The sequence below is a fragment of the Ceratotherium simum genome, chromosome 1 (genome assembly GCF_057802395.1).
Source record: "Ceratotherium simum simum isolate JZ-2026a chromosome 1, ASM5780239v1, whole genome shotgun sequence".
NCBI lineage: Eukaryota > Metazoa > Chordata > Mammalia > Perissodactyla > Rhinocerotidae > Ceratotherium > Ceratotherium simum.
Window position 1 is genome coordinate 61,131,236 of NC_141900.1, and position 23,353 is coordinate 61,154,588.

The 23,353-nt window shown below is 39.6% G+C and overlaps 1 protein-coding gene across 2 annotated transcripts in view; it reads right to left on the reverse strand.

The window, feature by feature from the left end:
• Positions 1-6,159: 6,159 nt before the first annotated feature.
• CPVL (carboxypeptidase vitellogenic like) overlaps positions 6,160-23,353 on the reverse strand; it is a 131,508-nt gene continuing 114,314 nt past the window's right edge. For both annotated transcript variants that reach the window (XM_087429145.1, XM_004418877.3), the window contains exon 13: positions 6,160-6,413. In XM_087429145.1, the coding sequence (XP_087285271.1) occupies positions 6,309-6,413 (105 nt within the window). In that variant the 3' untranslated portion in view covers positions 6,160-6,308. The remainder of the gene's footprint in view (positions 6,414-23,353) is intronic.

Genomic DNA, 23,353 nt, shown 5'->3' on the forward strand with positions numbered 1-23,353 from the left:
GGGCCAGGGATCCAGGGAATTTCTGTTCACAATGCTGATATGGGTATCTGGGTTGTCCTATTCTCTTCACACAACACTCCCCCACCCCCTCCTCAATTCTCTCAGGCGCTTACTTCTTTTTCCCCCTTTGATTCATGTAAGAAAATCTGAAGTATCATCAAAAATTACTAGATGTACACATGAGTTTTGATTAGAAATATTCATCAGGAAATTACGAAAATTACCAATGTGTGTTCCCACTGCATGTCAAAATTTAGAGGCTGTCTTTAATCTTTCTACTGAGCTTTGACTTCTGCACATGGTGGACATTTTTTGGCCCTTGGCTGCCCCCCATCCAGGCCCCCTTTTTCCTAGTAACAACACCCTGTTTTTTTGGGGGGGGTATTTTCTCCCCCCATTAGGTGCAGTCTTGGTGATACTGAGTTCAAGGTAGCCCACCCTCTCTTAGCCTGGGATGAGTTGTCAGTGGTCACCACTGGGTATTGTGTGGGACTGAGGTAGGGATGTTTTTACTTAATTTTTGCAATGAGCAATTTGAAAATTAGAGATTTAAGAAAAAGATTAATGTTTACCCAGAAGAGCTGGCTAGATGCAACGATTTTTCTTGTGAAATCCGTTTGAAGAGCAACCACAGGCCTGGCCTCTTCTACTCAAGTGCACAGAGCCCGGGGGAATGCAGACAGCCCCGCATCACACTCCTGAAGTTGCCAAAAATCCCTTTAAAATGATTGAACAGATGTCTTTCCTTGAGGTCTAGCGGATATAAATCACCACAGCCTGCTTTCAATTCCTAGGCTCCGGTGTCTTAGGGGCAACAAAATCAATCACTTTCTCTTTTGTTTTCTGAATGTTTTTTAAATCTTCAGAATTATAATAGCAATAACCATTACAGTATGCAAGAAAAAGTAAACACAACCGTGTAGGTAACTGTGTTTCATCCCAGGGTACAAACTTCTCATGTAACAGTGGAGTTGACCAGGCCTCCACTAGTCAGTCACCTTTGCAGCTAGTCTCATTGACCAGAGGTGACCCTACAAGGGCTCAGCATGAAGAATGAAATGGTTTCTGAGCTTAGAACCAGAGGCTTAAACAGCATAAAGATTGACACAGCCATGGCCCATATATCATCAGCAGTAAGAGTTGGGGTCTTGTCATTCACAAGAAGAAAGGAAGGGAACACCTGACTTTCCAAAATAAATCAGGGCTCCAGTTAAGCAGTTTGTCACAGGATCTGTCCTTGGTTTCTAGCCTCATCTATCATGTTTTTGGTGGCATGAGAAAAGACGACTTAAGAACTTCACATAAATAAATAATTAAATGAAAGCTCTTAGTACTTTCCAGAGAATTGCAATTAAAATTTAAATTAGTTTCTCTTGGTTGGAGCAGATACTGCATCTAAAAGTTTCCAAGAATCTGGTTTACACAACTTTCAAAATAAAGCTCATTTTTGATGATAGTATACTCCCTAACCCCAAATGGGGTCTCTGATACTTAGCGATTGATATCACCAGATGAGACAGAGTTTCGGGACCAGGAGGTACTGTGTCTCTTCCATGGAAAGAGGATGGAGTTTAAGGAGAAACACTGGGGTTTGAATCCGGACTGGCTCTGCCATTGGCTGTAGAAATTCAGGCAAGTCTCTTAGTATCCATGAAGTTCCACGACTTCATCTGTGAAATGGGAAAACCATCTACTTGGTGATGTCTTGGTGAACATCTGGTGCATTTTAGGGCCTTAAAAAGGATAGCTGTGATTATTACCTCTGATTTCACAGAATTAGGTATGCACAGCTGAAACGAACCCCAAAGGAAGGCCTCTTTGGCCAAGTGGAAACAATCTCTCAGAGGTTGAGGCTAGGCCTTCCAGACCTACTCCTGGGCCTCCCAACAGACAGGCCCATTGCAACAGAAGTGCTTTTCTGCCTCTTTGCAATTGTAATCCAAAGGTCAAATCAACTCACTCCCCCCGCCTTAGCGCAACGCAACAACAGCATTCAGCAAGACTGCCCAGCCCTGCTTTCTGCGTAGTGGGGGTGGGGAGAGCTCCTAATTCCAGATTCTGCAGAATTCTACATTTCTCTGGTCTCAGACAACATATGGCCAGACTTTTCCTCTTTTACCTCCTCTAACCCCTCCTTTTCTCAAATTTCTGGCACCTCACTTCTCCAGTGTCATGCTGCCCAGGGAACCCAACACTCTCCTTCCGGCATTCTGCTGAGCAGATTCAGTCCATCGGGGCCTATCCTCAGGGGTCTGCTTCCACAGCAAGACGACCCAAAAGGCAGTTCTTTCTTGAGCTTCTGGAATCAGATTTTATACATATAAATATTTAAAAATATAATATATATAACATATAAAAATATACAAAAATATATAAAAATTATATATATAAAACATGAGCACAAAATTGTATAACAATCAAAACATACTTAGAAAATTGTCTCCCTCCCACCCCCTCCCAACAACAGCCAGTCCCTGCTTCCCTATTGTTATTAGTTTATCTTTCCAGAGACACTCTGTTTTTTACAAAACTTCTATGTGTCTCCCTCTCTAATTTCTTTTCTTTCTTTCTCCCTCCCTTCCTTATAAACGAAAGCATACTATATTGTTAGAATCCTTGCCTTTTTAAGTTAACAAAATCAGTACAAAGTTTAAAGCCACTGTTAATTCAGACTTTTTCTGTCTTCTCAAACAGTGCTCTCCAAACCTTTATGCTATGTCACCCCTATCAATAAAAACTTGCTGAAGACACACCAAAAACAAATATAATTATTCATTCATTTATAAAGTATAATCATGCCACTACTGTACTAATATTTATAGTATGAAATAGTAATCAAAATAGAAATGGTAAAAGGATAAAATAAAGATGAAATTTTAAATACCTAATTTTTAAAAATTGTATTTGATTTTTAGTAATACAAAATATTTTCTTTCTAAACTATCAAATATTTTTAATAGGATCAATGTTTTGAATATGCTTTGTCATGTTTGAAAAATCTTGGGTTACCCTTTTGTGAAATAGCAATTCAAATGTCTGGTTATGTGTTCACTTTATTTTGACACTTGGTTTTAAAGTCCATCAGAGCTGAAAAAGATACTTTAGAGTTATGTAAATCCAAATGAAGAAATACCTCATTAGATGATCTTTATTAACTCCCCAAACTCATTTTTCAATCCTATTTATCTTTTACGCAAGATGTTTCTTGAAATTTTCCCAGATTTAGGGTTTTTTTTGTAATGTGCACACAGTAGATGGAAACACATCCAAACATGTTTTCAAAATGCTCTTGCCATAGATTGAATTTATTTTGGAAAGGAAATACTTTCCTACTAATTGTTCAAGTATCATTTCTACCTTGAAAGAACAGACTGTATGTTTACTTTTTAAAAAATATTTGCTAGATGACATACTAACAATAGCCACTTGCTAAGACAGAAAATGACAGCTCCTCTGCAACATTTGTCTTGTCAAGGAAAGAACTCATGAGACATTCTCAGGTTCTGCAACTCCTTTAAACACACAATACATGGTGCGGTATGAGACACCTACCAGGCTGTTCCCCATTGCATGGCAAAGTGTATAAAGATTTGAAGGCTCTGTTTTTATGAAATCAATCACATTGATAACATCCTATAGTAATGTAAATTGCAATTGTTGGCAATATGCTGAACCCAGAACCATGAGAAGATGCCTCATCTCTCCCCACTCCAGCTCCCCTCTTTGTGTAAGTTGTCTGTTTACAATAATGGCTGTCATGTGAGACATCTGACTGTCTCACGTCTGGACCAATGGAGGGTGCCTTAATAGATGTCTTGAGCATCCCATGGAGGCTGTGAACCTCACTTGGAGCTTCTCTATACAAAAGACTCTCTTCAATTAAATTCAAAAACATGTTTTTATTTAGTCTCTGAATTACCCTTCCCACCCTTCTTTAAAGTAAAATACTTGCCAGATTCAGTCTCCATAAGACTCTATCCTCAAGGGAGTTGTCTAGGGTTGCTCTGAGAAGGCCTGGCAAGTTGCCCCCTCCTGCTGCGCCCCCCCCCCACTCCCTACTGTCTTAGTGCCTGGGGTGGGGAGACGACAAAAATGACATCTATGACTTCCGTCTATTGAGCTATTATTTTTTGTTGGTCCCTATGCTAAGTGTTCTATAAATACAGTTGATTCTTTTTTTGCTGTAGTTATTTTCTTTAACATCTCCCCGAACACCAAATTAGCAAATTCTGAATCATTGCTCCTAGGGGAAATACAGGATTTGGTTCCTGCTAGCCTCTGGTCACATTTTTGTCAACCACTCAATACAACAATCAATAAAACAATCAGTGTTTTACATGTGTCTTTGTTTAAAGACACCTTATTTAATATATATATTGTTGCTTCATTAACATTGAACCCATGGCCAACAGCACTATGCCTTTTGCCTGAACGAAGAATACCTCATGGATGTATTTTCTCCATAAGGCACATCATAGCCTCCTTGCACTTAGGATCACTAGATAGCACTTCAGCTCTATGCTTAGGAGCCTTTTAAAGAGCAAAATTACCAACAAAAAGCACAAAAATGCAAAAAATCTAGCATTAAATAAATTGCAAAAAGGACACTTGTTCACTGCAGGAGAGCTGAAACAAGAAGGAAGAGCGTTGCCTTGTTTGACTTCAGCTGAGAATGTGCACCTTGGGCGACTCAAATTTTCTGTCACTCTGAGCACGTTCGCGAATGACCACAAAAGTTAGCAAGTATTGATTTGGGGATTACATATAAATTTTAGTGAGTAGGTGACACAAATGTGGACTCCACAAATCATGAAGACTGACTACATCATCTCATGGTACCCTTGTGAAATAGGTACTATTACAATGATATGTGAACTGGAAGGAACCTCAGAAATCTTTTCCGCTACGTTCTTTGAGACCCTGGGAGGCTCGTACAGTGAAGTGATTTATCCAAAACATCCAGTGCATGTGTGACCCACATGGGACTAAACCCCACGTCTCCCAGCCACAGTTGGTGCCCTTTCCACTACATATTTATGGGACCAACTGCAACTATTTTAACTTGCAGGGGGGGCTATATGCAAAACTTTTTGCACATTCTCCCCAGTTTATTCTCTGCAATAATTAAAGTCTGCTTTTGGTCAGAAAGCTTGATGACTTGTAGTCTATGGGCACAATGACCAATATATAAAAAAACAAAGCAAGATCACACACCTGAATGAAATCAGGCACAAAATGAGAAATTAAGAGAACTCAATCAAATATTTGCAGCAAGAACAGGCTTTGTCATTTTAAATTTAGTTCTCCAGTGAGTCAATTCATAGATGGGTAATATGAGAGTGAAATGATGTGGAAAAAGCCAAACGTGCTGTAGAATTTGAGATGTGAGCACGCGATGTATAAATAGGAAAGATGTACCAAGATGTGATATTTTAGTTGGAAAATTACTAATGTATGCATGTTTATAAATGTATGTATTTTGATGCCAGATTATCTCAAATTTTTTTGATATGCCAACAATTATACAAAATTAGGTTATTCTATATTTGGCTAAAAGAAGTACAGAATTTAAAACCTAAATTAAACACAATGTGGCCTGCAGGCTGTTCGATAAATATGTACATTTCAGATGAACTAACAAACTAAGAAAAACAAAAAAAACAAAGAAAGAAAAGGTGAAGATTCAGTATGTTCTCTGAATAAGATCCTCTGCTTATCATCAATTGGTATATCATTACTTTTATATATAAGATTTCCATTTCAAAGAATTCCAAGCTACCTTCTTGCTAAGACTTTCTACGTTCCAAAGTCTCTTTCCACCACTATTCATTTATTCCTTTGGCGTGATAATTCAGATGTTCTTACACAATAACATTTACCAAACACCTTCATATGCACAGCATGACAAACTCTTGTTATTTACAGAACAAGATGTCGTTACTTTATTCATTTATTGCACTTTTTATATACTCTTAGAAGGAATTTAAAATTCCTATTCAAGATCCCAATATCTCATTTATCCATTTCTATCCGAACTGGCATCTCAGAATCCATTCTTTCCATCCTTTTACATCCCAAGATATAATTTTTACGCATGCACAGCATTTTTTTAAAGTTAATTTTGCAACGAACCATCTCTTCCCCCAAAACAGAACCTCATTTGTTTCAAGGATAAATTTTATTGATGAGAAACATTTTGCAGATACAAAAAAGATCATTTTCTTATTTATATGACATTTTCCACTTTGAAATTTTCTTTTCAAAGATGAAAACCCCTGATATTCTCTTTTAGGAAAGTGGCTTATCCATCAATAAGGATCCCATCCTCTCTCATACACGAATCGATTAATCATGTCAAAGGATCTCAAAGGCTGGTCATAGGGTAAAATGTGTCCTCCACCTCGAACAATTACCTTAAAGAAGAAAAACAAAAGAAAAATTAAAATTTAGAGAAATAGATATTCTAAATAAATGGAAAGTTTTAATTCAGATTAAAGGATTCTTAAAGCTTACATGAAATACAGAACATATTCTGTCAATCTATGCCTTTGGATAGCTCACTGTCTTGCTTCTGATGGCTTCTAATAATAGGTACCGTAAGGTAGGAAAGTTTTAAAATTGTATAGTTACTTAATTTCACACAAAGTTGAGTTCATCATGTGTAAAACTTGAAAATTATCTTTTTCTTCTTGGGAGTGAGCTGTCTGTTCTCCCATGCTGTGCTGTAATTCTTAGCTGGTTAGGCCCGAGGTGGGGAGACCTACCCCAGGCCAGCTCTGCCCGTAACTGAGTGGAGGAATCTACCTACTTTCCCCCCTCAATTAGCCCATCCACGTGGCCCTCACACTGGGCTATCACTATACCTTCCACCTTAGCTTTACCATTAATAAAGGGGACATTTTGATTCTCCAAAAAATTAAAACAACAAACGATAAATCTTGGACACCTGAAATTTTAAAAGGCTATTTTTTTTTTGAGCAGCACAGTTAGAACATTTTTTTCCCGATATTTTATTATGAAAAAATTTCAGACATACAGCAAATTTGAAAGAATTTCACAAACTTATCATTTAGATTCTCTCATTAACACGCACCTTACTCATTTTCCACACATGGATCCCACTATCCATCTAGTAATCCATCTTATCTTTTTGACACATTTCAAAGTGAAATAGAGATATCAGCCACACTTCCCCCCAAATTTTACGTAAAATTGACATACAATGAAATGCACGAGTCTTAAATATAGACTCACTGTGTTTGGATAACAGTGGACACCTGTGTCATTTCTCAGCATGTATAAAGCATTCTTAAAACATCTATAGTTGAGGTGAGTTCAGACCCACACACGGGCCTACAAGGGGCCACCTTGTGCTCGGCTCCACACTGATAAAAAGGGGTTTGGTCTCTGCACTCGGAAAGCCTCTGGTTTCAGCAAATGTCCCAAGTAGAGGACAAGGGGAGGCCTTCGTGATTCAATACCAAAAGGGAAAGAACTGACCCTGAGTGTCAGGAAGCCACATGCAGGAGAGATGAGTGTGGCCTGAGATGTCCTGTGGCTGGCACATGTGGGAACAGACAGGAGTTAGCACTGGATGAAGTGAGTGAACACATGCAGTAAAGGATCACATTCAGGAACTTCTAGCTGCTGAATCATAATCAACAATTAAAGATCACTTTGACCAGGACCTTCATGAAAGGCTAAGCTCATTTTACCTGCCTCAATCTGAAGGGAACTGAGGCAGAAAAAAAATACAAATACATTTGCATTGTGCATTTATCATATTAAAATCGCCCCCAACACCCACCATCTTACAACCTGCTGTGTGGTACATGGGATCAACATTATTAGACGAATTTTTCTTTGCAGCTCACAGCTATCCAGGTTGTGCACTGCACAACTGCAGAGAGCACCATTCACATCAGTATTGAGGTGACTGAGCTATTTGGAGCTCTTAGGTGGCTTGTCCAAGTCACACGATTGTAGTGACAGAACTAGCTAGAACCCTGGCTTCTGATGCAAACACCAATGTTTTTAATCAAATCATAGTATTTGCACAATAATTTCTTATATTTGAACAGAACTTTACAGCTTAGTTACAGAACATCGCACTCTCCTCTCAACAGCCCTCTGAGGGAGGAAAGGGAAGTAGACCACATTACAGAGGTGAGGTTGGACTTGCCCCTCACACTCAACTGGAAATTCCGGCTTTATGCTACACTCCATCAATAGTCATCTGTGTCTTACTGCGATGCCAACGGAACCCATCTACCATTTGTGTTCAAGCTTACATCTGGAAACCCAACATGTCCCACTTTTTGTCACAGACCGAAAGTAAACACATGTGACAAGAGCCCCTGCAAGTGACTCTGGAGGAAAACTCACGCTGCCCCCGCAATTCCAGGCTAGAATTCTCCTTCTGTTGATTCCCATCCACATCTCCAGCCATAGCAGGAATCTGATGAGTGATTTCCGTGCAACTTCAGCCCAGCTGAGGACACTTAACGAAGTCACATTTGTGACAAAACCCAGCTGCTTCAACTGGAAATAAATTTGGCAACAGTGGTCCGGAAGAGCAATAAACTGAACACCCCAGAGCTAAAGGTCATCCTGCCTGCAGGACCAGAGCTGCAGCTAATGGGGGGATAGCACAGTGCTTTACGGCCTGGCCTTGGGAGTCAGAGTGCCAGAGCATGACTCAAGGCAGAGCAAGCTGTGTGACCCAGGGCAAGTAACTTAACCTCTCTGACCCTCAGTTTCCTTAACTATACAATAGAGAAAGAAGTATTAACGCTTGGGATAGTTGTGTGTCGTGTGAGGAATTAATGGAATAATGTCCATAGAACACTTAGCATGGTGCCTGGCCTGGGATGGTTCTCAAGAAATACTAGCCATTGTCATCATTCTTCCAACAATTACCCCTATTGTTGATCAAAACCCAGGATCAAAATGCTTGAATCAACCTAACTACCCTAGAATATGTGTTCCTACACTAGTATCAAAAAATCTTGGTTTAAGGGAGTTGTTTAAAACAGTCGTTCTCAAATTGAACATGCATAAAAATACCCGAGCTTGTTAAAACAGACTGCTGGGCCCACCTCCAGACTTTCCAAATTTGAAAGTTGAGGGTGGGGCCTAATAACGTGCATTTCTAACAGTTCCAAGGTAATGCTGCTGATGTTGGCCCAAAGACTACTCTCTGAGAACCACTGTTTAGAAGAACTTTTTCTATTCTGTGACAAACCAGGGAATTCTCTATTTACATCAAGATAGAATACAAGGAGAAATTTGTTTAACACCTGCTCGTGACTTCACCTTAGCGTATTTCTTCCTGATCATCCACTCTCCTGATATTTACACACACACAGAAACACACACACTCACACTCCCTCCAGCAGTGAGGCAAAGATCACGGTGATTGGGTATTATAATTCTTACTCTCAGAGTAAGACTTGACCCTCGGTCCGATTCTGAGCTGCCATATGTAATGAGCTGCCATATGTAATGAGCTGCCATATGTAATGATCAAATGACAGCATAAATGGTGTCACTAACATGGGAGAGAAAAGCTCCTTTAGCAACAAAGTTTTTTTCACACACCACAAAATTCTCAAACAAAATATGTTCTCAGGCAGATTCACATAGAGCATTTTACCCACGTTACCCTCAAAAATAAATTTACGAGTACCGAAAAAGAAACCACTCTGTTGTTTATACCTAAGCCACTCACCACTCACAAATCAAGGATACAAACCACTCCACGGTTTTCAGAGGTGTGTAACAAAATGTGACAGGGCCGTGATTGCATATTTACATGTGACAAGATTAAGCTCGAGGCTCCCTGGATAGAAACAGTCTCATCACCAGAAACGGTATGTTTTGCATGTTTCCACACTAGAGCTGAAACCTGTAAACTCATGTGTTCCAGATGTTCCAGGGGTCACAAATGTGTCATGAATTTTAAAGGGGTTATACAAACACTTGAAAGCTTCGTTCCACTTTATTTTTTAGAAAATGATACAATTCTCCCTGGAACTAGAAACACGGACCTGGCAGTAAAGGTTTCCCAGCTGTGCCTTTTTAGACGAAAAATATAGAAGGAAATTCACAGTGGGCGTGTTGATGTAGATGTGTCAGGGGAGACTTCATGGGGGTCTTGGAGGAGCAGATCACTGGACAGACACTGGTGGGTGGGGTGGGAGGAGGGGTGCATGGCAGACAGGAAACTGCATGTGCAAAAGCTGTGGGGCATGAAATGCACGGCACGTGCAGTCATCTGTAAGTGGTTCCATTTATGAAGGGTAAGAGGGAAACAGAAGGGAGAGTTGAACAGGTAAACCCCATATGACAGGCTGCTGGGATGCAGGGACCTTATCCTATAGGATTTGTGTGTGTGTGTGTGTGGTAAAATATACATAACATAAAATTACCATTCTAACCATTTTACAGTGAACAGCTCAGCAGCATTTAGTACGCTCACACTGTTGTGCAACCATCACCACTCTCTAGTTGCAGAATGTTTTCATCACCCAAGAGAAAACCATGTACCCATTAGCAATCACTTCTCATTTCCCTCTCCCCAGCGGTCCTTGGCAATCGCTAACCTGCTTTCTGTCTCTATGGGTTTGCCTTTTCTGGATATATCCTAGAGGGTTTTAAGCAGGGTAGTGATATGCTCAGATTTGCATGACAGAAAGATGACTTAATATGTAAAGAGGGGGCTGATTTGGAAGGGAATGATACTAGGGCAAGGAGGCAAATTAGGAGACTAGTTGTTCAGGTGAGAGATGATGTAGGCTCATAGGACAGATGGTGAGAAGGGGAAGAAGGATGTTGGGGTGGAACCAATAAAACTAGTGATTAATCAGATGTAAAAGTTAAGCGAAAGCAACCCCCCCACACATACACATACACGCATCCTCTCCATTTCAGGCTTCTGACATGGGCAGCACTGTAAGGGGTGGTTAACCAAGAAAGAAGAAAAGAGGCACAGGGGAGAAGCAGGCTTGGGAGGCGGGTGCAATAGGACAGATTTATAGTTCTCGTTTTCCACAGCGGCGTGATGCAGACACTCAAGAGAAGCTTGCTCGTTATGGTTTCTGATTTACACTAAAGTTCTCGTACTATTTTTATTCCATTCCATGTTTATGAAACTTACCTTTTAGCTCTCAGACACTAACCATGAATAGAAATAAAATAAATATGCGCTCGAATAAAAAATATACTAAAAAAAAAAGGTACTTGGGAATGAGAATAAAAAATAAGCCAAAGCTTATTAGCAGCCACCTCCTAAGAAAGAATGAGGCAAGCCACTCTCAAAAAAAAACACACAGCAGAGACCAAGGCTCAAAGTTGCTCCCACAACACTCAGGAAAAACTCCTTGAGATTTACCACTGTACACTTCTAGTGTAGCAAACGATTATTGAATAGGAGGGGAAGAGGTGCATTAGCCAACCTAAATATAGTCATCACAGTGGTATACATTCTGAGTAGTCAATACATAGCTTTGGTGCTACTTTACAGTTCCCAAAGGACTTCCTAGATGCACATCTTACTTACTCAGTTGCAACAATGTTATAATTTAGGATTTCCACTTCTGGCTATGACACAATAGCACGTGTCAAACCAACCCCACTCCATAAGAACAATACAAGTTGAATTCAGAAGAAAAGAAAACCATGTAGGGGCCAGCCCAGTGGTGTAGTGGTTAAGTTCAGCGTGCTCCACTTTGGCAGCCCAGGGTTAATGGGTTCAGATCCCAGGCACAGACCAACACCCCTCATCAAGTCATGCTGTGGCAGTGACCCACACACAAAATAGAGAAAGATGGGCACAGATGTTAGCTCAGGGCCACTCTTCCTCACCCCACCCCCACAACCAAAAAAAGCCATTTAAAAGTATCAGAAAGCAACCAGGACTTGAGAGGCCAAGATGATGCAGAAAAGAGAATTGCAGAAAAGTGAGCCTAACATTGTGTGCTGCTTTTCTTTCTGGAAAATTCACCAATTTCTAAGTTTCTCTGGCCAAGAAGCCAAGAACAAAGTGACAGATAAAAGATGAAAAGCTAAGCAGAACTTATGGTGCTTGGGAGACCAAACAATTAAAACCAAAGAACACCCGAAAGAAACAAAAGACAAAATCTGGAATTGCAGGCTTGTCAAGGAGGCACAGCTCTGGTAAATACCATAGGCTTTTCATTAGATCCACGAAAGACAAGGTCTTAGAAGTAATGAAAACCAGAAGCAGGTTGGCTCTGACAAAACCTGAAATCCACCAGCAAATCATCATCTTAGCCCCCGACTGAAGCAAGCTGATCTGCCCCGACTATCACTACTTTCCAGAAAAATTAAATCCTCTTTGGAGGAAGATAACATCATTTTTCATACTTTTTTTTCACATATTTTGTCCAACATTCAATAAAATTTAGTAGCCATGCCAAAAGAAAAGATCAAATGACTAAAAACCAAGGGAAAAAAGCAAACAGAAAGAGACCACAGATATTGGATTGGATATTGGAGTTATTGGGTATAGATTTTTAAATAACTGCGAAGAAATTATTTAAGAAGTTAGGCGACAAAATAAAGAATTCACTAGAGAATTAGAAATATATAAAAAAGAATCAAATGGAAATTCCAGAACTAAAAAGTTATTTACCCATTGTTAACTGAAATAAGAACTCACTAGATGGTTTAGCAGTACATTAGACATGTAGAAGAAAGAATATACGAACTGGAAGACAGGTCAGTAGAAAATGTCCAGACTGAAGCATGGAGAGTAAAGGCATGGGGAATACAGAAAAGAAAGAAAAAAACATGAGACTATAAAACATCTAACTTATGTTTAACTGGAGTCCTAGAATAAGATAACAAAGGAACAGTACAAAAAAATAGTAAAATTCAGAGAGTCTGACTGAAAAATTTCCAAAGTTGTCAAAAGTCATCAAGCCACAGTTCTGAAAAGCTCTATGAACCTAAAGAAGAAAAACACAAAGAAAATGAACCACATCTAGGTACATAATAGTATGTACCTTTAAACCAAGAGTTTTGATTGCTAATATTGGAACACAGTGTTCTGGGGTAGTTAGGTTGATTCAAGCCTTTTGATCCTGGGTTTTGAATAGGGTTAACTGTTGGAAGAACAATGACAATGGCTAATATTTCTTGAGAACCACCCCAGGCCAGGCACCGTGCTAAGTATCCTATGGTCATTATTCCATTAATTCCTCACATAACTCACAACTATCTCAAGAGGTAATATTTCATTCCCTATTGTATAGTTAAGGAAATGGAGGGTCAGAGAGGTTAAGTTACTTGCCCTAGGTCACCTAGCTTGCTGTGTCTTGAGTCAAGCTCATACACTCTGACTCCCAAGCCAAGGCCAGAAGCACGATGCTTTCCCCCAATGGTATACTGTTAAAACCAAAGACAGAGAAATCTTAAAATTTGTCAGAGAAAAAAAAGAAACAGTGCCTTCAATACCTTCAAGGAAGCAAGAAAGCTGACTAATCAACAGAAACAACAGAAGCTAGAAGACAGTGAAATGCTATCTTTAAAGTTCTGAAGAAAAATAACTGCAACCTAGAATTCCTACAGAAATGACCTCATAAAGATATTTTCAAGGACACAAAAAATTGAAAAAAGTTATTGCCAGCAATCCTGCACTAAAACACTAAAGGTGTTTCTTCAGACAGAAGGAAAATTATCCCTAATGGAAACATAAAAATATAGAGGAGAATGAAGAGCAATGGAGAATTTACATGTGTGCATAAAAATAAATGAATATCGTTAATAATAATAAAGTCTTGTGAAGTTTGAATCATGCAGAAGTTTAAAAAAAAGACAACACTTGTACAAAAGGTGCCATAAACTGAGTTAAAGAACTGTAAAGTACTTGCACATCTGGAAAATAATAAATGTACTAATTCAAAGTCGACCTTCTTAAGTCAGCATTTGTGTTGCAATCTCTAGGTAAACAACAAAAGGATAGATAATAAAATAATGTATTATTAACAAGCTAATAGTGGTTCTAAAAAAAAGCATTATGACCCCAAAAGAGTAGATGGGATAGAAAGATGAGAGTACATGGCACAGACATGTGTGTGACATGAAAAACAGACTTCTGACAATCAGGGAACTTTTAAGTTAGAAGAAATCTTGTGATCAAGTAATATACCCTTCTTTTTAGAGAGGTACAAAATGAATGCCTGAGGGGTGAGGTCTCTTCAATCAAACATTAGCCTCATCTCGCCAAATCAGTTAGATGTTTCAATGTGCAATGAATGTGTCTAACTAAAAAAAAGAAAAAGTCATGGAAATTTTCTCTAAATCAACTCCAAGAATCTCTATGTTAATTTCAGCAAGGTTGGTATGAATGACAAAAGTTAGAGCCTTCTCTTTCCTTGGTCATTATAGTCAGTGGAAACCTAAAAGCACAGCACAGGGTAGGAGGAAGAAGCGATTTGGCATGGCGGTTAAGAGCATGAGCTCAGGATTCAGCAGATCTGGGTTTGAGCCCAGCTCTGTGACTTTGGTAGAGCGACTTAACTGCCTCTATTTTTTCATCTGTAAAATGGAGATAAGAATTAGGGTGATCAGTTGTCCCAGTTTGCCCAGGACTGGGAAGTGGGAACATAGAACTTGCAGAGCTAACACTGAAACAGTGCCAGGCAATCCAGGATGGTTGCTCACTCTAAGAATATTTAACTTTTTGCAAGGATTCAAAGAGAGAAGGCATATAAAATGTTACACAGCACTCGATACACAAATATGTATTAAGCTTGTACCTGTGCCATACAGGAAAATAATAAGCACTCAACTAAAGGTCATCATACTATTATGATCTGAATTCTTATAGACAAAGGAATATTTTTTTTCCCTTTAAGAGTGGAGAAAGAGCAGAAGTTACAATATTAATAAATATAAAATTCATTACTGTACTTTTTCAGAAAGAAAGGATTATAATATATTCTTTAGGAGGGGGAGTATTTCTCTTCCAGGCTTCTTTTATTTGCATGCTATGAATTCTTCCGTCCCATGGGAAAGGTCACAATTAAAGTAAGAAAGCAGCTTGAATATGAGCTCAAACCTCTGTCAATGCGCTTGACTTAACCGTCGAGAGTGAATGTGATCCCTTAAGCCTGCCAACACTATGATCCATCCCACTCTTTCCCTCCACCCCCTTTCACCACATGCAATGCCAAACACCCTCTTCTCCCCACACAGAAATAAATGTCAAGCAAGCAAGACCTTACTTGTCTTAGCAGAATACCAAAAAAGCTGTTCTGTCTTTTTTCCCTTTTAAGAACCCACTTTACAACACAGGATTTGATGTGATTAAAAAGTAATCAAAACTTCCCTTCCTCCATGTCCAGTTTTTACATTTGATATTCACAGAGAGGATAAAAAGCACAATCCAGTTCATTAATTACCCTTACTCAATATCTAGCTTTATGATCTGCATTTGTAGCTTTCTTCTGGAGGAGAGAACCAGTGTGGGGGAGGAGAGAGCAGAGGTTATAGCAGCAGATGCTCTCTGCCAGGAGTGTGGTGAGGACACAGATCCTGACTCACTGTTTTCTGGGTAAGGTGGAAAGAAGCGCCAGCCGACCTGCTAAAGTTTTACTTCCTGCAAACAGAAACGCAGGATGGCTCTAGCAGTGGTGAGTCCGAGCTCTCTCACACGGCTCAGGAGAGCTGCCTCACTCCACATTCAGTGACGTCATGTTGATAGCTTGAAATCAGCCACGGTGGGAGTATTTACACCAAGGAAATTGGCAAATACCACAGATCAGTGTCTCCCCTCTCTCCCAAGCCAGCTTACCCTCAGACCACTGGTTCCCTGACATTTTGGCTCTCCTGGGGAAAGATGAAATGTTCGGGCATTCCTCCTCTTTCCCAAAATAAATCAAAGAAACATCCACCCAAATGGGTAAATTGTTAGATCCAAAACTTCTCTGAAACCTTGGCTCAGGAAATCAGGTGGACCAGGTTTGAAATATTTGCAGAAAGACGAGAAGGTCGTGTTGCCTGCTTCCATTCCTGCCCACCCTGCTGAGTTCTAGTATAATCGGCAATAATAATTTCAAGACCACGGCACCATATTCACAGGATCCCTCTGTTTGTATCACAGCCCCCGAAACACTCCAAACCTGATCTGTTTGGGACAACTCCTAACCAGAGAGGGTATCTAGATTCAGCTGTGTTCTTGACCCAGAGCCTACGGGGACCCCGAACCTGCAAATGTCCCCAGGTTCCAGGAATTTAAGATACAGAACATGCCAAATGGCACATTTTCATGATACCACTTGAAATAAAATAAGGCACACAGTTACACTACCAAACCAAACACTGTGCCAGGCAAAAATAGTGCCCTTAGTCCCATTGACAGTGTGGCAATATCTTAACACAACTTAATTTTTCTTCCTTCACATTGCCTTTCTCACCCCATTCCACCCTCCACCTTGTTTATTATTTGGCTCTGTTTAACGTTCACACAAGCAATTTTGTGAATCTAGTTACACTTCAAATTACAACAACAAAAAGTTACTGTTTAAAAAGCAAACCCCAATTCCCTCTTTGTTCCTCAAATATCATTAATTTTTAAAACCCATTCTCCATGTGTGGATAATACTTTAAATGTTAGACTTCTTAATATTTATTCACTCCTCATAATGAAATGGTTCTCTGTTAAATTTCAACAGATTATTAAAAACTACTCAACAGCTAACAGAAAATTATGCATCATTGCCTTGCTGTTATACCTCAGTAAATAGATCTGCTATCCAATTTATATTTTAAATAATACAATAAATTAGCTCCCTTAGTATTAACTAAGTGCATATTTCGGTAGCTTAATTTAGAAGCATTCTTTTTATGCTAATCAGTCCTCTCTAATGAAATAGAACCACATGAACTAAGAAGACTCTTGGCAAAAAATCAGAGTAAAATTGGGAGTTGCTGTTGTTTATTATTTCCTTTATTTTCAGGAAACAAGCTGTGTGTTTTTTTAAGAAAAGGAAACAAACCTCCAATACCAAGAATTCAATTTTTTTCAAGGAGACGACACTCTAGCCAGCACTGAGATAATGAAACTTCTACAACTCCTTCCATAAATTTGTTTCCCAGAATATTTCTCCATTTTCTCCTATGCAACACAGAAAGGAAATAGTCTTTGGCTGACATAAACAATGCATCCTTTTGTTTGAAGGGAATTGTTTTGAACTATTCATTATCTCAGCATGTCTAGTCTATTTCCTAGAAGACATTTTGGTGTGTACAATTGCTGAGCAACCATACCTTGAGAATTGCAGTATTACAACACACACACACACACACACACACACACACACACACACACACACACACACACGAGAGGGGTGTGGACATGAGGTAGGGACCAATTTGATTTATTCACTGAACATTTACTGAGTGCCAGGAACTGTGCTAAGGGGTTTGCTACAGACATAAGTGATACATTATTCCTGTTCTCAAGGTGCTCAGTGCCAAACAGGGGAGGAAGGCAATGAAAGAGTTAAATGATGAAGCCCAGTGTGGTACATGCAATAAGAGATGCACGGGGAGAGAGATGCAGAGAGGGAGGGATTCTGGGAGGAGGAAGTTTTCCTAGAGGTGATGCTGCAGCTTAGCTTTGAAAGGCAAACGGGTTTTCCAGGCAGTCAGAGGAGTAGAAAGGGCCTTATGAGGAAAGGGGAGGGAATCTCATGGGAATTGCTGGCTGACAAAAACAGCAGGGTGTGTTTGGGGAATTATAAGACGTTTTGTTTTGTTCTTCAGGATTCTAATCGAGAAGGAAGGAGAGTGAGAGTTCAGGTCGGGAAGGAAGCAGAGGCCGGATCACACATCTTCCCTCTTCCATGTAAAGAGTTTGGGCTTTATTTTACAGGTAGCAGGGAGTCAGTGAGAGGTTTTTAACAAGGGAAAAACATGATCAGACTTGCATTTTGGAAAAAAGCACACACAGAAGGGTAGATTGGAGAGGAGGGAGGCTAGTTAAGACCAGCAAAGGAGGCTATTGTAAAAGGAAAAAAGTATAAACAACAACTTAAAACACGTATTCAGAGAGGTCTCGAATAGCATCTTTTAAAATGTGTATCTTTTCTTACAACACCATAAGGCAAAATTTCATTTTAGAATTTATAAGGTGGGGTAGCCATCAGTTTTTTTTTTGGTCTTCCAAATGCTGCACTTTTTAAAATTGGTTTGTATAAAATCAGTGTATTTCTTTTTAAGTAATTCTTTGTGGTTTCTGTATCAAGCCATAGGAAATGAATAAAATCAGGCCAGGGAGAAGGATACATAAAGCAGATGTGAGAAATGCTAGCTAAAGAACTAGGTGAGTAATCTTTACCAATTATTCTTCTTCTTAATTTTCTAGTAAGACTCACAGCAAAGTGACTGGCTAAATAATTTCACTTCCTTGTTGTTTCAATTAAAAAAGTGATGGAAGTGAGGGGATTTGTGCTGTGTTGGAGAAAGACTCAGGTTCTTCTCCCAATGATCTAGGGCTTGCCTATCAATCAGAAGCATAATGTCATTTTATTAGTTGCCTCTCATTACTGAGCCATTGTTGGTGAGTTGAAGCGAAAAGGTGCTGAAGGAATAAATTTCTGGGTTTTTTTTCAGCTGGATATTTTGGTAGCCAACCTCCATGCATGGCATCCTGAAAGAAAAATGCAGCAGCAGAACCAAAGTAGAACAAGACTTGGACATGACATGTCAACTCTACCCTTTCAGTGTGAGTGGATGCTACAGTCTTTAAATTTGATGGTAGCCAGAGAAGATGGGAAAGACAGCAAGAGAAAAAGAAGACAAACCATGAATGTTAGACATGGGAAGGGACAGGGACTTTAAGCCCCCTTTCAATTTGACAAGCCCAGGTGAAAGTTGACTAGAGACAAGTCTAAGAATTGGTAAGACAGTGGAATAACCAGAACTCTTACACATTACTGGCAGGAATACAATCAATGGAAAACTGTTTCGCATTATCTAATGAAGTTGAAGATGCTCAAACCCTGTGAACTCATCAATTCCACCTCTAGGCATTACTCTTAGAGAAGCTCTTGCACACAGGCACAAGTAGATATGTGCAACAATTTTAATAGCAACATTATTTGTAGTAGCAAAAAACTGGAAACAATCCAAATGGCCACCACTAGTGGAAGTGATGAATGATATAATCATATAATAGAATGCTATGCAGCAATGAAAAAGAATGAAGCACAATTAAACATATCAACATGGAGGAATCTCATAAAGTACTGAATAGTGAAAGTATGTTACTGCAAAATACATAGAGAATAATTCCATTTATATAAAATTAAACATGAAAAGTAAAATATTGTTTATGGAGATGTATATTTGTAGTAAAACTTTTAATTTAAAGGAAAGAAAAAGGATGATAAAAATGAAATCCAGGACAGTGGTTTACCTCCGGGGCAGTGAGGGAAGTGGATGGGATTGGGAAGTACAAGCTCCTGGTAATGTTGCATTTCTTAAACCGGCTAGTAAGTACAAGGGTGTTCATTTATCATTGTTTAGTTTATCTTACACAAGTATTATACATATTCTTTGGTTATTATTCAATTTTTTTTTTTTTGGTGATGAAGATTTGTAGCCTTGAGCTAACATCTGCCTCCAGTCTTCCTCTTTGCTTAAGGAAGAGTCACCCATAGCTAACATTCGTGCTCATCTTCCTCTATTTTGTACGTGGGTCGCTACCACAGCATGGCTTGATGAGCGGTGTAGGTCCATGCCCGGGATCTGAACCTGCGAACCCCAGACCACCGAAGCGGAGCACGTGAACTTAACCACTACACCACCGGGCCAGCCCCTATTATTCAATTTTTAATTTAAAAAAAAAGAAAAGAAAAACCACTTACTGATGCTGCCTAACTCACAAAATGAATCTTTAAGAAATTTAACATATTCTGTCATGCTTTTTTCTTCTGCCCAACACAGAGATGATGAGATGGGCCATATGTCTAAAAACAGTAAGTGGGGAGGATATGGAGAAGCAATTGAATGGCAACAAAGGCATAAATAGGAAGTCTCCCTCTGGCAAGCAGCTCTCAGAAGACAGAACTGGTGCCAGAATCTAAACCTTGGGAATCCAGTTGCTGCATAAAAAATAAATATTAGGAACAAAAATAAACACCCACATCTCCATGCTGGACAGCAGAAGAGCAAGAAGCTGCCAAATATTTGGGGTTTTTGTTTTGCTTGATTGTTTTTTACTCTCTAAATCTAAACTTCTATATTCCCCCTTCTTCCCTGTTTCCAGATGTTAGAAGCTTAGTACAAATGGAAAAAAAACAAAAACAAAAGCAAAAAGGCTGGATGCTTCATTTATTGTCAACAGGGATGTTTCAGATTATCGTTAAACTAGAAAGGACTCAGTGCTTTAGAAACATCTCATTACTCGTTTGAGCCACTTTTATTTACTATTATTAGACTGCCATGTAGCAAAATTCGGAACACCTCCCCAGCTCCTCCACTTCTTCCCCCTCTCACCAAGACAGTGTCCTTGTTACAGCGAAGTTAAAACTGGATACAATTACAGGAGTTTTGGCCTATCGGAGGAATAATATTTAGCCCATTTCATCATCTGAGCCTTTAAGACATAGCATCTCTTAAGAACCCTATTGGACAGGGGTATAGCTTCTTGCCCTGTGAAAAGAGATAAATACTAGGAGAGGTCAATAAAAGCAATAGGAATAAACATTTATTACATGCTTCCTAGGTGCCAGATAGAGTGTCTAGTAAGGTATAAGCGTGATCTCAATTACTCCCAATAATTAATCCTCCAGTGGGAGAGGCAGGTATTAATATTAACCTCACTTCACAGATGAGGAACCTCTTGGAGAGGTTAAGCAACATGTCCAAGGTCACACAGCTAGTAAGTGGTGGGGCAGGGAGCTAATCCAGGTCTAACACAGTATGCGTTCTCTTAATCCCTATACTAGGATGTCACTTGAGTAAAGTGATAGTAGAAGTAGTTAGAATCGCCAAGATAAAAACTAGAAATAAAATTCAAGTCTACCTGATGGCCAAGCTGATAACTTCTCAATCTGGGGTCACCAAAGCTGGTCTGTGGTTTGGGTTGGGAAGGATCTATAAATTATTTTCAACAATGCAAATAGTCTCTCATGGGCTCTTAGTCTTTTTTTTTTTGCCATGGACCCATATGGCTGTCTAGTGCAGACTATGGAAACCTCTCAGAATAATGTTTTTAAATACACTATATATTTTGTTGTTGTTAGTGCCATCAAGTGGATTCTGACTCCTAGTGACACTGTGTACAGCAGAGTGGAAGCCTGCCGGGTCTTTCTGCACCATCCTCCCACCTTCCAGTGCTGTATCAGACAACGTTCCACTGCTATTTTATAGGGTTTTCACTTTTTGCAAGTGGGTGGCCCAGTCCTTCTTCCTAGTCTCTTTTAGTCTGAAAGCTCCACTGAAACCTGTCCACCATGGGTGACTCTGCTGGTATTTGAAACACCAGTGGCATAGCTTTCAGCATCCCAGCAACATGCAGCCGCCACAGTATAACCGATAGACGGGTGGTGTGGTTCCCTGACTGGGAAAAGAACCTGGGCCGCAGCAGTGAGAGCGTTGAATCTTAACCACTAGACCACCAGGGCTGGCTATACATACACACACACACACACACACACACACACACACACAAAATAGATTACAAATGAAGTCATTACATTGAAATTATCAAAATAGTAAAAAAGAAATGTGACGTAGCAATATACGTCCTTCTATATGCACATTCCATAAGAGCAACCAGTGGGTCCGATAACTACTGTAATTTTAAAGTAGTGATGGTCATAAATGTTGTGTCAAGGTATTTGCCACAACGTATGTATTTGATATGAAAATGGTTTTGCTTTCTATTGGCAACCAAGTCAAAGGTACTGCCAATGCCACTGTGGTTTGTTACCTACATTCATAATGGGAGGAAATGCTAAATTTCATAATTCATAATAGAAGGAAATGCTGTTTCAGTTAGACGTTAGTGAGTATAAAGATGCAATTTTTTCCCTTCTAAGTTCACTGACCTCTTGAATCCTAACCACAAACTCTTACCCCAGGTTAAGAACACTTATTAAATAACCTAACAATCACCTAATGGAAGTGCTGAGTTTACCCTTGATAAGGCTTCAGTCTAAATCACTGCATTTTTATTTTTGATTTCACATGGCATTAATTGTATCAGTCCACTATAGAATTTGATCATTATTTAATATCCAGAAACAAATTCACTGCCACTGGTGGACAACATCTTTGCTGAGAACTGCTCTGCATGATGTTTACCCTGCTTGATCTAGTTGTATCTTTGCTGAAAAGTAACAAAGAAACACTACCATCTAAAAACTCTGCACATGAGGACCACATCATTTCAGCACAGGACAGAACTCTGCTGGGAAAGGGAAGCGAATGTTTTGAATAAATAAACGAGTTTTTCTACGAGTCTAAATTACCAATGGTCTATCAGTGTTTTGAGAGAACAAAGACCACTTGTAAACCTACAATGCATGGCAGGGACTGACCTAAAATTGAGCTCAGGGTTTTGGCTGAGGATTTCAGAGAACCAGAGCCACACCAATAGATACTGTTGACTAGAGGACACTTTTCTAAATGTGATGCTTCAGATCAATGGCTGGTTTGTTAAGAGTAAAACTATGTTCTCAGGTTTCTGGTTGGCCTGTAAGTAAGAAAATAGGTCAGGATTTAGAGCCCCCTCTAGGCATCAAGTGGAAGTTTATCCATACATAAGCCACATGGGGTTCCTGCAAGATGGAGGCCATTTCAGTATCAACAGAGGGACAAAAACATCCCAGTTTAGGGCTCCCCCAAACTGGCTGCATATTAGAATTCTCTGACAAGCTTATATACTGATCCTCAAGTCCTACCTCAGACCAATAAAGTCAGAATATCTGGAGATAGAGCCTGAGAATCTATATTTGCAAGGATTGAGACATAATGTTTTAGGAAAATGTAGTGGATTAACAATGGTCCTAAATTCTTTGCCATTCTTGCCACCAAGAGGAATCTGGCCTTGTTCTGTGCTTTGCTTGACCAAGAGAATGCAATGGAAATAATATTCTGGGGCTTTTGAACCCTGGCCTTACAAGGACTGGCATCTTTGGCTTCTCAATTTGGCAGACCAGCCACCATGCTGTGAAGCCCAGGTTAGGACACTGAATGGTTAGAGGGCATATGGAGAGAGCACTGGAGGAGAAGAGACCACCTTGGATGTCCCAGCTTTAGCCAAACTCCTAGCTGAATGCACCTGCATATGTGGCCTCAGCCTACCCCATGTGAG